This window comes from Entelurus aequoreus, linkage group LG25 (genome assembly GCF_033978785.1).
Source record: "Entelurus aequoreus isolate RoL-2023_Sb linkage group LG25, RoL_Eaeq_v1.1, whole genome shotgun sequence".
In the NCBI taxonomy this organism is placed as follows: domain Eukaryota; kingdom Metazoa; phylum Chordata; class Actinopteri; order Syngnathiformes; family Syngnathidae; genus Entelurus; species Entelurus aequoreus.
In genome coordinates this window covers 19,620,198-19,635,789 of record NC_084755.1, presented here as the reverse complement: position 1 = coordinate 19,635,789, position 15,592 = coordinate 19,620,198, and the positions used below count along the sequence as shown (strand labels likewise).

Sequence of the window (15,592 nt, the reverse complement as noted above, 5' to 3'; positions counted from 1 at the left end):
ACCAAGAAAAGTGCACTTGTTATTAGTGATAATATACTTATTTTAAGGTATTTTTGGGCTCATTGAGGTTAGCTAGTTTTACGTGTTTTGGAAAGTCTTGACAAGCCAAATGTTCTTGTTCTATTGGCATTATTGGTTTAATTTTGCTTAGTTCAAGTAAAATACCCCTAATTTTTGTATTTTTTCTTCTTGTTTTTGAACACTGACTTTTTGCAGTGTACATCTTTTGTTTACTCTGAGCTCCATCCATGGTTTTTCATGATTTTGCACACGGTATCTTGAGTTTTAAACTGCATCTTCATGCATTAATCGCTGGTTAATAGTTGCTCATGTGACTGCACAATTAAGCAGGCAGGGCCAGCTGGAAGTTAAATAGTGCTGCAACAAAGCAATCAAATGGCAATGAGCCAAGCGTGAACAGAAAAGCTCTCAGCAATCAGCCCCATTATGAGATAAAGTGTCATATAGCTCAAACCCAGATGGAGTCGACACGTGATCCTTTTCTTCGCGTCAACATTATCTGTTGCTTCAATTCGATATGTCATTATTGTGAGGAAAGGAAGCACTTTCTACCTTGTTTCGCCTGCTCTGCAGTCCTCTGGAGGTCCGCTGCTGTTCTTTGCAAGCTCTCAAGTGGGAGACAGGAATGCTTGTTGTCTTTCACCCCTGCATAACACAGACTTTGTGATTCAACAGTATGGCCGAAGAAATTAGAGCCATTTCAATGAAAATATCCTGTCAGGCAGTGATGTTTGTATTCATTGCAAATGTTCCAGAATTTTACCCGTTTCTGTACTTTGCTCCAAAAGGTCCTTTGTCTGGCATTGCTGGACCAGTTCATCAGTCTGGTAATTCAGTCTGCCAACCAGACCTCTGATCTGGTCCGGGCTTCCATGTGGCCAGCCCTTAGGGAACTGCAAGTGACAAACCATTACAGTATCCCAGATAACTGAGTCCAACCCTCACATTTCGGCAACTATTTTTTCTTGCATTTAATCTCATTAAATGTAAATAAATGAAATCGTTGAAAAATGCCCGTGACTACACTGCAAAAAGTCAGTGTTTAAAAACAAGAAAAAAAATTACAAAAATTAGGGGAATTTTTCTTGAACTAAGAAAATTATCTGCCAATAGAACAAGAAAATTTGGCTTGTTAAGACTTTCCAAAACAAGTAAAATTAGCTAACCTCAATGAACCCCAAAATACCTTAAAATAAGTATATTCTCATTAATAACAAGTGCACTTTTTTTGTTAGAAAAAAAAAAAGAGACCTTTTTTCTCAATATGATGAAAAATATTCTTAAATTAAGTATATGCTCGTGCCATTATCTTGACATAATGATATGCGCTCGGCATTACATTTCTTGAAACCAGCAATTTTATACTAAAAACTAATTTATTGTTCTTAATGGAAAGGCAACAAGGCAAAAGCTTGTTACTCTCGGGGTCTCCTAGCTGCTCAGGCAAATCATATTGTCTAAAAATGCATTTTTCCATCGATAACATGACATCATAGCGCCAAGTGCGTGCTCTTTCAGTCAATTAGTGCGCGAGGAGTATATATATATATATATATATATACTGTATATATATATATATATATATTAGGGCTGCAACTAATCTGTCGATTATTATTTCGATTAATCGATTACTAATCGGATAAAAGAGACAAACTACATTTCTATCCTATTCCAGTATTTTATTGAAAAAAAACAGCATACTGGCACCATACTTATTTTGATTATTGTTTCTCAGCTGTTTGTAAATGTTGCAGTTTATAAATAAAGGTTTTTAAAAAATAAATAAATAAATAAAACATTTTATTTAAAAAAAAAAAAAACCTCTGCGCATGCGCATAGCATAGATCCAACGAATCGATGACTAAATTAATCGGCAACAATTTTAATAATCGATTTTAATCGATGAGTTGTTGTAAGCCTTATATATATATATATATATATATATATATATATATATATATATATATATATATATATATATATATATATATATATATATATATATATATATATATATATATATATATATATATACAGCCCGGCCCCCAGCCAAATTAGTTTTTATTGTAATTTTGAAGAATTGATCTGAATGTGCATGAACTATTTCTGTTCAAAATAGTTTGAAATGTCACATGTTAAATGTTTAAATAGTCCGTTTACTGTACTGTGCCAACTGTACTACTATATGAGTACGTATTTTCTCTTGTTTCATAGAAAATAAAACAGCAAAGTCCATTTGGCTGTCATCTGTTTTAATTATGAGACACAATCATGTCAAAGTCATGATTTTTTTGTTCATGCTTGAAATAAGAAATTATTACTTTGAAAAAGCAGTTTTATACTTGTGAGTGTTGATGACACAGCTTTGCAACAGTTGATATTTTAGTTTCAAGCATGTTTTACTCAATATAGGTCATCAAATCTCAGCAACAAGCTGTAATATCTTACTGAGATCGTTTAGGACCAAAAAACTTAAAACAAGTAAAACACTAACATAAAATCTGCTTAGTGAGAAGAATTATCTCATCAGACAAAAAATAAGCAAATATCACCCTTATTTGAGATATTTAATCTTACTTAGATTTCAGTTTTTGCAGTGTGGAAAAATGTGCGCCACGCTTCCCAGTAAAGTTTGACAGGCTTCACAAGAAAAAGGAAGGATATACCGTTGCGCTCATTCTCTCCATGAAACGACTCCTCCCGGGCGCAGGTTTCCTTTGAGCAGCCATTACTTTGTCCCACAATCTGGACAGAAGGAAAGAAAAAAAACAACAACAAAAACAATTAAAACAATTACGGTTATGGCTGTTGACAAAGAAAACAATTTTGGCCACCTGTTTTGGTTCATCCACAGAGATTTCCATTGTGCCGTCTGCTCACACTGTGTTCTGCGGGGAAACAAACAAGACACTCAAAGAAGCTACATGAGGACAATCACACTTACTTGAAGCATTTTTAAGGATCACTAAAGAAACCATGCGAGTCCAATTGCCATTTTTTTTTTTGCACATCATTTTAAAGGGGAACTGCACTTTTCTCTGCCTATCATTCACAATAATTATGAAAGGCATGATGATTTTTTTTGCATTGTAAATATTAAATAAGTTCGCTTATAATGGAGTGTATGGAAGCCGCGCAATTCGGCCTACAAAGCTCTTTAAAAAATACCTAATCACCTCCATTAGGGTTTTATATAATATACATGATGTAAGTATATATGTAATGTAGTAACCGCCACATTTATAATAACTAGAGATGTCCGATAATATCGGCCGATAAATGCTTTAAAATGTAATATCGGAAATTATCGGTATCGGTTTCAAAAAGTAACATTTATGACTTTTTAAAACGCCGCTGTACGGAGTGGTACACGGACGTAGGGAGAAGTATAGAGCGCCAATAAACCTTGAAGGCACTGCCTTTGCGTGCCGGCCCAATCACATATTATCTACGGCTTTTCACACACACACACAAGTGAATGCAATCATACTTGGTCAACAGCCATAAAGGTCACACTGAGGGTTGCCGTATAAACAACTTTAACACTGTTACAAATATGCGCCACACTGTGAACCCACACCAAACAAGAATGACAAACACATTTCGGGAGAACATCCGCACCGTAACACAACATAAACACAACAGAACAAATACCCAGAACCCCTTGCAGCACTAACTCTTCCGGGACGCTACAATATACACACATAATTTAGGGTTAGGGTTATGGTTGTTAAGAGCCAATATGTTACTAATTTGCATGTTAATAAGCAACTAATTAATGGTGAATATGTTCCCATACTAAAGTGTTACCAAAATTTGTATTATATGTTGTGTTGTTCGGGGGGTGCATTCACCCATTCACACACTGACGGCGGTAAGTACTATTTCTAGTACCTGGCCAGCCTGGGCTCCAAGTATTCAGAGCTAATACCTCATGGGTACCTACACTGGGCAGTCATTGGTTTGAGCAGATTTATCATCACTATGTCGGAAGGTACACACATAAAAAACAATTATAAAGTCAAGCTGTGTTCATGCTGTTTCCATGACTTCTTTTTTTTTTTTTTTGTTGGGTTTTGTCTTTCAAAAGCAAGTTCAAAGAGCAACAGCATTCCCTCCTCTCCGATGTCCTCTTCTATATTGCCTGTTTTTCCCGCTTGTTGCTAGGGGGGTTGGTTGTTATGGCTCATCTCCTTCCATTTTGTCAGATCATTAGCGGTAGGCGATACTGTGAATGTTGAGAAGTAAATACCGGGGTAGTATTGCTAAAGCTGATACCAATACACCACTTTTTGACTTGAAACGTCAACATCGATAACATGTTTTGGGAAATTTGGCTCGAGTTAGTTGATTCCAATTGTGAGAACACGGCAATAATAAGTTATTCAAGTGTTTCAGAATTAAATACAACAACCTATATACAAAACCAGTGAAACTGGCAGTAAATAAAAACAGAATACAATGATTTGCAAATCCTTTTCAACCTATATTCAATTGAATAGACTGCAAAGACAAGATACTTAACGTTCGAACTGGTAAACTTTGTTATTTTTTGCAAATATTAGGTCATTTGGAATTTTATGCCTGTAACATGTTTCAAAAAAGCTGGCACAAGTGGCAAAAAAGACTGAGAAATTTGAGGAATGCTCAACAAACACTTATTTGGAACATCCCACAGGTGAACAGGCTCATTGGGAACAGGTGGGTGCCATGATTGGGTACAAAAGCAGATTCCAAGAAATGCTCAGTCATTCACAAACAAGGATGGGGCGAGGGTCACCACTTTGTGAACAAATGCATGAGCAAATTGTCCAACAGTTTAAGAACAACATTTCTCAACCAGCTATTGCAAGGAATTTAGGGATTTCACCATCTACGGTCTGTAATATCATCAAAAGGTTCAGAGAATCTGGAGAAATCACTGCATGTAAGCGATGATATTACGGACCTTTGATCCCTCATGCGGTACTGCATCAAAAAGCGCATTCACACATGGGCTCAGGAACACTTCAGAAAACCACTTGTCAGTAACTACAGTTCGTCGCTACATCTGTAAGTGCAAGTTAAAACTCTACTATGCAAAGCGAAAGCCATTTATCAACAACACCCAGAAACACTGCGGGCTTCGCTGCACCCAAGATCATCTAAGATGGACTGATACAAAGTGGAAAAGTGTTCTGTGGTCTGATGAGTCCACATTTCAAATTGTTTTTGGAAACTGTGGACGTCGTGTCCTCCGGAACAAAGAAGAAAAGAACCATCCGACTGTTCTAGGCGCAACGTTCAAAAGGCAGCATCTGTGATGGTATGGGGGTGTATTAGTGCCCAAGGCATGGGTAACTTACACATCTGTGAAGGCACCATTAATGCTGAAAGGTACATACAGGTTTTGGAGCAACATATGTTGCCATCCAAGCAACGTTATCATGGACGCCCCTGCTTATTTCAGCAAGACAATGCCAAGCCACATTTGGCACGTGTTACAACAGAGCGGCTTCATTGTAAAAGAGTGTGGGTACTAGAGTAAAAGAGTGCGGGTACTAGACTGGCCTGCGTGTAGTCCAGACCGGTCTCCCATTGAAAATGTGTGGAGCATTATGAAGCCTAAAATACCACAACTGAGACCCCGGACTGTTGAACAACTTAAGCTGTACATCAAGCAAGAATGGATAAGAATTCCTCTTGAAAAGCTTTAAAATTTCAAAGGAAAGGCCATGTAACACAGTGGTAAAAATGCCTTTGTGCCAACTTTTTTGCAATGTGTTGCTGCCATTAAATTCAAAGTTAATGATTATTTGCCAAAAAATGTAGTTTCTCAGTTTGAACATTAAATATCTTGTCTTTGCAGTCTAATCAATTGAATATAATTTGAAAAGGATTTGCAAATCATTGTATTCGGTTTTTATTTACGATTTACACGTGCCGACTTCACTGGTTTTGGGTTTTGTAGTTCTACTACAGACAATTGTTTGAGGAAAAAAGTCACTATTGCAAAAATAACACAAAAAATAACAATAAAACAAAGAATTTTAATTTTAAAATGTAATCAAAACCACTAAAACAACTAACACTACACGCAGATTTTTTTTTAAAAATAACGTTGTTTGTTGTGACACACTCGTAGAGACGCAGTCGCATCAATTGTGGAAGAAAAATCCAGTTATTTCCTGGCTGTATAAAAAAAAGAAGTATTCATCCCACCATGCCAGTATCGATCCAATACCATTGAGTATTAATACTATTTATATTTCGATCGATACGACCACTCCTTCATATCACGTTTGGAGGACTAGTCTTGCTCTGTGATGGGACATAATTGTTACAAACATACTGCTTCATGCCTTATTTTTGTTATTGTTACGTGTGTGTGGGGGGTCTGAAAAAATATCTAAAGATTTAGAAAATCTTTATGCGTGTACCAGCCTTTACATATTTTAATATATTTATTTAGGGGCGGTATAGTTCGGTTGGTAAAGTGGCCGTGCCAACAATTTGAGGGTTTCAGGTTCGATCCCCGCTTCCGCCATTTTAGTCACTACCGTTGTGTCATTGGGCAAGACACTTAACCCACATGCTCCCAGTGCCACCCACACTGGTTTAAAAATGTAACTCAGATATTGGGTTTCACTATGTAAAGTGCCTTGAGTCAGTAGAGAAAAGCGCTATATAAATATAATTCACTTCACTAACAGTCTACTGCCATCAGGCGGCTAAAGTGGATAGTGGGATATAACTGTCACGTTCCATGTGTCAGGTAAACCGTGACGAATGGGGCCGTATGAATCCCCTTCCAGCTGCCTTCAGTCTCTTCCTGCATACAATTGAAGAGACCCAAAAATGACTAAATATTCCCATTTCCCCCATTTGTATTGTCATTGTTGTTTGTTAGCATGTCTTGTTCTGACTGGTGCATTCCAATCCACTACCAATTAATTTACATAGTGCAGGTGTATGTTTACATACTCTACCTCCTTGGCTGTGATGGGGGCTGATGGTGATCTTCTGTGTCCTCCACCTTCGTCGAAGAACACGTGACAGTTGAAGCTTTGGCCGAGTCATCATCACTCTGCACACGACTTCTTGCCACTTTTCCCACTGAGGTAGTAACATGCGGGACATGTTTTACGGCTGATGGAGCAGGACGGTTGTGAATCCCATTTTTACTTGCGGGATAGCAGACAGCCGAGGTTCGAGATCCACGTGAAGACGATGTTCCAGGCTTTCTTTGCCCTCTTCTGTCAAGATGGCCGCACTTAAGAGCGGTTGTTGATTGCTTTCCTTTAGAAGCAGCTGAGGCTTTTGAAGTTGACCCTTTAGATTGGACACATGTGTCAGGGGGCTTCTTTCTCGGCTGAGAGGGTTTCGTTCCTTGAGAGTCTTCACTAAAAAGACTGTAGCGAGTGCGGAGCTGAAAAGCTTTTTCCAATGTTTGCTCGATCAGTTTTAGGTCTTCTGCTTCCCCCGGGCATGTGGCTGTGTCTGAATACATAATGCAAACATTATTTCCAAGTCATACACAGGCCATGACATTAAAACAACAGCTTTGTCATTAATTCTGTCATTTTGAGCAAGTTGCAAATAGTCCCTTTAAAGGCCTACTGAAATTATTTTTTTTAATTTAAACGGGGATAGCAGATCTATTATATGTGTCATACTTGATCATTTCGCGATATTGCCATATTTTTGCTGAAAGGATTTAGTAGAGAACAACGATGATAAAGATCGCAACTTTTGGTATCTGATAAAAAAAAGCCTTGCCCCTACCGGAAGTAGCGTGACGTAGTCAGTTGAACATTTCCACAAAGTTCCCTATTGTTTACAGTGATGGCGGCCAGAAGTGAGAGCGATTCGGACCGAGAAAGCGACGATTTCCCCATTAATTTGAGCGAGGATGAAAGATTTGTGGATGAGCAAAGTGAGAGTGAAGGACTAGGGGGCAGTGGAAGCGATTCAGATAGGGAAGATGCTGTGAGAGGCGGGTGGGACCTGATATTCAGCTGGGAATGACTACAACAGTAAATAAACACAAGACATATATATACTCTATTAGCTACAACACAACCAGCCCAAAGGACCGTTCACCTAACCCAAGGTTCATAAAGCTTATATATTTACCCAAAGTTACGTAAATGACACGCACGTACGGGCAAGCGATCAAATGTTTGGAAGCGCGTGGGTGGGACCTGATATTCAGCTGGGAATGACTACAATAGTAAATAAACACAAGACATATATATACTCTATTAGCTACAACACAACCAGGCTTATATTTAATATGCCACAAATTAATCCCGCATAAAAACACCTAGGTGTTTGTTAAGCTAGCTCCTAGCTCCCGTCCATACAACCCGCCAATACAATTCAAACACCTGCACAACACACACAATCCCACAGCCCAAAGGACCGTTCACCTAACCCAAGGTTCATAAAGCTTATATATTTACCCAAAGTTACGTACGTGACATGCACGTACGGGCAAGCATTCAAATGTTTGGAAGCGCAGCTGCGTACTCACGGTACCGCGTCTGCGTCTGTGTATCCAAATCAAAGTAATCCTGGTAAGAGTCTGTGTTGTCCCAGTTCTCTACAGGCGTCTGTGTATCGAAGTCAAAATCATCCTGGTAAGAGTCTCTGTTGTCCGAGTTCTTCGATCTTGACTGCATCTTTTGGGAATGTAAACAATGAAACACCGGCTGTGTTGTGTTGCTGACTTCCCTCGCAAAATACTCCGCTTCGCACCGACAACTTTCTTCTTTGCTTGCTCAGCTTCTTTCTCCATAATGCAATGAACAAATTGCAACAGATTCACCAACACAGATGTCCAGAATACTGTGGAATAATGAGATGAAAACAGAGCTATTTTGTATTGGCTTCAATGGCGGATCCATACCTCTGTTTCACTGGCTATGTCACGCGCATACGTCATCATCCAAAGGAGTTTTCAATCGGAAGTTTAGCGGGAAATTTAAAATTGCACTTTATAAGTTAACCCGGCCGTATTGGCATGTGTTACAATGTTAACATTTCATCATTGATCTATAAACTATCAGACTGCGTGGTCGGTAGTAGTGGGTTTCAGTAGGCCTTTAATATGCAGTCGCGATCAAAAATGTTACATACGCTTGTAAAGAAAATAATGTCATGGCTGTCTTGAGTTTCCAATAATTTCTACAACTCTTATTTTTTTGTGCTAGAGTGATTGGAGCACATACTTGTTGGTCACAAAAAACATTCATGAAGTTTGGTTCTTTTATGAATTTGTTATGGGTCTACTGAAAATGTGACCAAATCTGCTGGGTCAAAAGTATACATACAGCAATGTTAAGATTTGCTTACATGTCCCTTGGCAAGTTTCACTGCAATAAGGCGCTTTTGGTAGCCATCCACAAGCTTCTGGTTGAATTTTTGACCACTCCTCTTGACAAAATTGGTGCAGTTCAGCTAAATGTGTTGGTTTTCTGACATGGACTTGTTTCTTCAGCATTGTCCACACGTTTAAGTCAGGACTTTGGGAAGGCCATTCTAAAACCTTAATTCTGGTCTGATTTAGCCATTCCTTTACCGCTTTTGCTGTATGCATACTTTTGACCCAGCAGATTTGTTCACATTTTCAGTAGAACCATAATAAATTCAGAAAAGAACCAAACTTCACAAATGTTTTTTGTGACCAACAAGTAGGTGCTCCAATCACTCTTGTCACGGCGCGGTCTCGAAGATCCTCCAACACTCTGTCTGGCAGTATGCCAGGACACACCCCCGCACGCGCCGGGGACCACAAAAAATTACATTATTGGCTTTTTTTTTTTTTTTTAATCTTAGGGTACATTAAACATATGTTTCTTTTTGCAAGTTTGTCCTTAAATAAAATAGTGAGCATACAAGACAACTTGTCTTTTAGTAGTAAGCAAACAAAGGCTCCTAATTTAGCTGCTGACATATGCAGTAACATATTGTGTCAATTCTCATTCTATTATTTTGTCAAAATTATTAAGGACAAGTGGTAGAAAATTAATTATTAATCTACTTGTTCATTTACTGTTAATATCTGCTTACTTTCTCTTTTAACATGTTCTATCTACACTCCTGTTAAAATGTAATAATCACTTATTCTTCTGTTGTTTGGATGCTTTATATTAGTTTTGGATGATACCACAAATTTGGGTATCAATCCGATACCAAGTAGTTACAATGGTCATATTCAAAGTCCTCATGTATTCAGAGACATATTTCCTGAGTTTATAAACATTATATACATTTTTAAAAAACAAAAGAAGAAGATGTGATGCCAAAAAATATTGACGTAATCATAGTAGTATCGACTAGATACGCTCCTGTACTTGGTATCATTACAGTGAATGTTAAGTGTAGATCCACCAATGGCGTTTATTTACATTTTGACGCCGGTGAGCTACGGTGTGTAGTGAAGCTATTCCTCGTCCTGCAGGGATGATACTTGTAAGAAACATACTTTATTTGTCAAGGTGGTATAGTACCGAATATGATTCATTAGTATCGCGGTAATATACTAATACCGGTATACCGTACAACCCTAATGTGCCATTAAAAATTAAATGGCCACAGGCCACACTTTTGACACCTTTGGTCTATGACAAGCAGTATATTCACTGTTGAAAAGAAGGGCTCGTACTAACTAAATGTACTTTTTACAGTTTTTTTTTTAATTGTGTTGTCCTTTTTATGTATAAAATAGATGCTTTATGAATAAAAAGAGAAAAAATAAGCAAAACTGGCATTCATTTTGTGTGTATGTACAGTACAGGCCAAAAGTTTGGACACACCTTCTCATTTCAGTGTGTTTTCTTTATCTTCATGACTATTTACATTGTAGGTTGTCACTGAAGGCCTCAAAACTATGACACCTGTGACGTCAAAACCCTTTCAAGTGACTACCTCTTGGAGCTCATCGAGAGAATGCCAAGAGTGTGCAAAGCAGTAATCAGAGCTAAGGTTGGCTGTTTGGAGAAACTCGAAAATAAAACATGTTTTCAGTCATTTCACCTTTTTTTTGTTAAGTACATAACTCCACGTGTGTTCATTCATAGTTTTGATGCCTTCAGTGACAATCTACAATAGTCATAGTAAATAGTAAATAGTCATAAGAATAAAGAAAATGCATTGAATGAGAAGGTGTGTCCAAACTTTTGGCCTGTACTGTATATGTAATTTTTACTATTTTACTATACTGTGATCTAGGGCTGGGCGATATATCGAATATACTCGATATATCGCGGGTTTGTCTCTGTGCGACGTAGAAAATGACTATTTCGTGAGTATTCGAGTATACGTTCTCACGCAGTTGCTTTTAGCTGCGGGCATTACAGTACAGGCTTTTCTCACTCTTTCTTGTCTCTCCTTCTCACAGAGACATAAAACAAGCGCACCTTCTTACATACGTCACATACTGTCGCGCGTCCAACGTCATACGCCCTCGCAGAGCAGAGAGGTAGCGGCATGGGTAAAGTCAGCAGTGGCAGGTGGTGCAAGCGGAGCGGTGCTAGTGGTAATACGAGAGAGAGAAGGTGCCAATCCGGTAACAAATGGAGGATGAAGAATTAATTCCCAAGAAAAACAGCACGGGGTCATTGTCTGGCGGTGGTTTTCAGCTTCAAGCGGGAAGATGTTGAACAGACAACCGTAATATGTCATAGTATGTGGCAAAAGCGTTGCTACAAAAAGTAGCAGCACTACTAATTTATAGCATCATTTGAAAAGTCACCCGCTAGAGAATGAAGATGATGATGATGAGAGTGCGGAAATACGACCATATCACACCAATTCTCAAATCCCTTCACTGGCTTCCTGTTCCACTCAGGATTGAATACAAAGTCTCCCTACTAACCCATCAGTGCCTCCATGGAAATGCCCTCCTCTACCTCAAAGAACTATTCACCCCCAAATCCTCCACACGACACCTCCGCTCCGGACAGGCTAACCTCCTCCAACCTCCGAGGACAAAGCTACGAACAATGACCGGGCTTTCTGCTACGCCGCTCCCAGTCTGTGGAACGCTCTCCCTGACCGCCTGAGGGCACCACAGACTGTGGATGCTTTTAAAAAAGGCTTAAAAACCCTTATATTAAAAAAAGCCTTTTTATAGATACATGCATACTAGTTCTAGCTATTAGGCTGTTCTAGTTTTTATTTTTTATAATTATCTTTTTATTAGTATTATTATTTTTAATACACTGTAGCACTTTGAGGTTGTTTGCTCAATGTAAAGTGCTTTTTACAAATAAAATCTATTATTATTATTAGTAAGAGTGCTTGAAACTCCGCATGTCAACATATCCGGCCGGTGCCACACCCAACAAAATGCCAAAGCAACCAGCACTGACCCAATTGAGCCTGGCGTCTTCCATTTTCAGATCAACACCGTATGAAAAAAATAGTTAAAAACAGACGGAGATAACGTCCGCAGTAACCTACCACATAGTGAAGGACATACACTATTTGATTTCCTATTATGCAGCTCATTTTTATTTGACACTTATTGAAATATCTTGTGTGACATCATGCACAAAAGTGCACTTTATTTGTTTTTAACAACAGCAGGTCTCCAAGGTGAACAGCCTCTGGCATGTTAGTTCTGTACAAAAAGTGCACTTTAATTTAGTGTTGTTTTGATATGTCATCTTAGTGACATCATGCACAAAAGTGCACCCATAGCTTGTTTTAAAATGTCTCTTACAATCTTGCACTTTCTGGAAATGACATGAATGTTTGTGCCACTGCTTAATAACTGTTTAATAAATACACTTTTGGTAAATTGACTTAGTTGTGGTTTCCCTCTCTGCATGAAAGTTTAAAATGAGCATATATTAATGCAGTACGAACAAGAATGTTTTGATGTAGACACATAGAATCATCATACTACTGTGATTATACGCATCAAGTGTTAATTAAAGGCTAAGGCAAAATATCGAGATATAGATCGTGTATCGTGACATGGCCTAAAAATATCGAGATATTAATAAAAGGCCATATCGCCCAGCCCTACTGTGATCATTATCGGGCTATAAAATCACCTGTATAGGGATACATATTTTAGACTATACCATGAAAAAATGTGATATGCATATATACGTATGTTATCTTAAAATATGATTTATTACCTGTAGCAGTGGTAGCAGCAGCCTCAGTGAGTTCAGATTCATGCGGAGTTGTGCTGGGGAAGAAAATATATATATTATAATTACTTTTTTTTTTTTTTTAATAAATGTTTTTATTAAATTTGACAGGTATTACAATATACAGATTTTCCCCTTTTTTCCCACCCACTTACAAGAACAGCAACCCAACACATACCCCATACACATTTTTTTTTTGGTCCTCTCCAGCTTCTCAGGCAAATCATATAGTTGATGTAGATGCCAATATCGGCTGTTCAGATTTACTTTACAAAAGAGAAGTGTAGGATACTTCTCTTGTTGCGTTATTTGTATTTGACTTTATTAAATGTATTTATATTAGAAACACAACATGTGTATATAATAAAGGGTGCAAAGTCTGCAGGCAGTAGGAAACACATGGTTAAGTGTAGGGAGTAAAACTGATGGCAGTCTAAAGTTCAAGATTTTTGGAGCTCTTTGTTCAGTGGATCAGATGTTTGATGAAGCTCTGTGTCTATCTACCACCACTACTGTTTTCTGTTTATTTGTTACTGACTGTGGCAGGACATCTCTGCCTCTGTTTCACTTTATGTTGCTGGTAAATAATATGGTTGTAGTTGTAGGCTAAAGTTCAATTATTTAGTATGCACTAATTAAAGGGGCAGAGCTTTATGAGACATTTTAGCTTTTATATTTTATAAGATATATTTTTTGTAAGAACCACAATTAATAAATATATTTCAGTGAATAACTTATTGTTCAAATCTGTATATAAATATGTACATAAAGTGTTGTAATTATATTGTAAAATGGATGGATGGATGGACGTTTAAAACAAAACTGTTATTATTAATTAGTAAGTATACCTTTTTTGAGCCTTTTTAGAGAAAATCATATCATTGTAGTAAATTATGCAAATTACTCGATGTCATGGTGACCACGCCCATAGCCACGCCCCCACCGCCGAAGGTATCTTGGCAGTTTATGGGAAACACTGTACACCCGGAATAAATATAAATAAATAAATTTAAAAAAAAGGAAGCTGGTTTATGAAAAGTGAACTTTTCATGTGTCCTGTAGCGTCTTTAATTTAGCTATGTAGTCAACCACACAGCCCCAAACAGAATAAAACTTCCCAGGTGCCCCCCTAATATTGAACTTTATTTTCTCCAGATCTAAATACATCATAAGGTCTTCAAGCCATTAAGAGGCTTTGGGGCAGAATGGTGACTTCTACGCCAGCAAAATTCTCCTACGTGCTAATAAGGATGCAAAGGCGATACTATCCTTAAATTTTCTCATTATTTGGGGATCTGATACCGTCCCAAAAATAGCCATTTCTGCACATGGTGTCAGATTTAAATCCAATGCCTTAGCAAGGTGTTTGAAAATAGTTGTCCAATAATCCAGCAAATGGGGACAAGACCAAAACATGTGCGTCATGTTTGCAGGGGACATGTGACATCTGTTACAAGTATCCGAGATATTGGGGTATATTTTGGAGAGTTTGGAATTAGTGAAATAAATACGGTGAACAACCTTAAATTGTATTAAATTAAGTCTTGAACAGGATGTACTGTTGTTAATTCGGGTTAAGGCAGAATCCCAATCTCCATCATCTATAGATCTGCCAAGCTCTTCTTCCCAATTCCCTCTGATTTTATCAAGAGACGTTTTACCAAACTGGGATATTAAGATGTAGATTTTGGAGATTAGGCCTTTCTGATTTGTGGGAATATGTAAAATTGAGTCAATTAGCGAATTAGGTGGAGTATTAGGGAAAGAGAGACTATTTGATTTAACAAAATTACGAACCTGAAAGTATCGAAATAGGTGAGATTTTGGTAGGTCAAATTTTTCACACAGTTCACTGAAACTAGCGAAGACATCACCAATATATAAGTCCTTTCCTGCTAAGGCTTGACTGCTTCCATAGAGAAAACGCTACATCTGCACTCAGGGCCGGCCGGTGGCATAGGCCGTATAGGCAAATGCTAAGGGCGCCGTCCATCAGGGGGCGCCACGCCAGTGCCACAAATGTTGGGCAAAAAAAAAAAAAAAAAAGTTGGTACTATTATTTCTACATACAAAAAATAATCCCACGTTAATTAAAATGCTAAGTAAAGCCTATTTAATAGAAATATTATTTGTTACAACATTACGCCCCCCCCCCCCCCATCCCCCTGCACCGTGCGCCCCTCCCTTCCCGTATCATGACTCTTACCACATCAAAAAATCAACACAAGATGTCAAAACGGCCAAAACTGTCAGGTGCCCAGGGAAGAAAAAAGAGAAAAGAGGAGAAACGAGAAAAAGACAGAGGTAGCAGGTAGGTAACGTTAGCCTACATGAAATAATTTGTCTGTTACAGAATGTGATAGTAACCTGGCTTTTTAGCATTAAGCTAATGTTAAATGATTCAGCAATTGCTAATCAATAAA

At 38.0% G+C, this 15,592-nt stretch overlaps 1 protein-coding gene across 5 annotated transcripts in view; it reads right to left on the bottom strand.

Annotated features, from left to right (window-relative positions):
• LOC133642479 (uncharacterized) overlaps window positions 1-15,592 on the bottom strand; it is a 35,557-nt gene that overhangs the window by 13,072 nt on the left and 6,893 nt on the right. For 4 of the 5 annotated variants that reach the window (XR_009824523.1, XM_062036687.1, XM_062036689.1 and 1 more), the window contains 6 exons: window positions 13,155-13,207; window positions 6,990-7,500; window positions 2,856-2,909; window positions 2,688-2,766; window positions 785-914; window positions 574-666 (listed from right to left, as the gene is read on the bottom strand). Coding sequence is in view for 4 of the 5 variants with exons in the window: in XM_062036687.1 (XP_061892671.1) it covers window positions 574-666; window positions 785-914; window positions 2,688-2,766; window positions 2,856-2,909; window positions 6,990-7,500; window positions 13,155-13,207 (920 nt within the window). In the remaining variant the exon portion in view is untranslated. The remainder of the gene's footprint in view (window positions 1-573; window positions 667-784; window positions 915-2,687; window positions 2,767-2,855; window positions 2,910-6,989; window positions 7,501-13,154; window positions 13,208-15,592) is intronic. The other variant, XM_062036688.1, reaches the window with a different exon arrangement.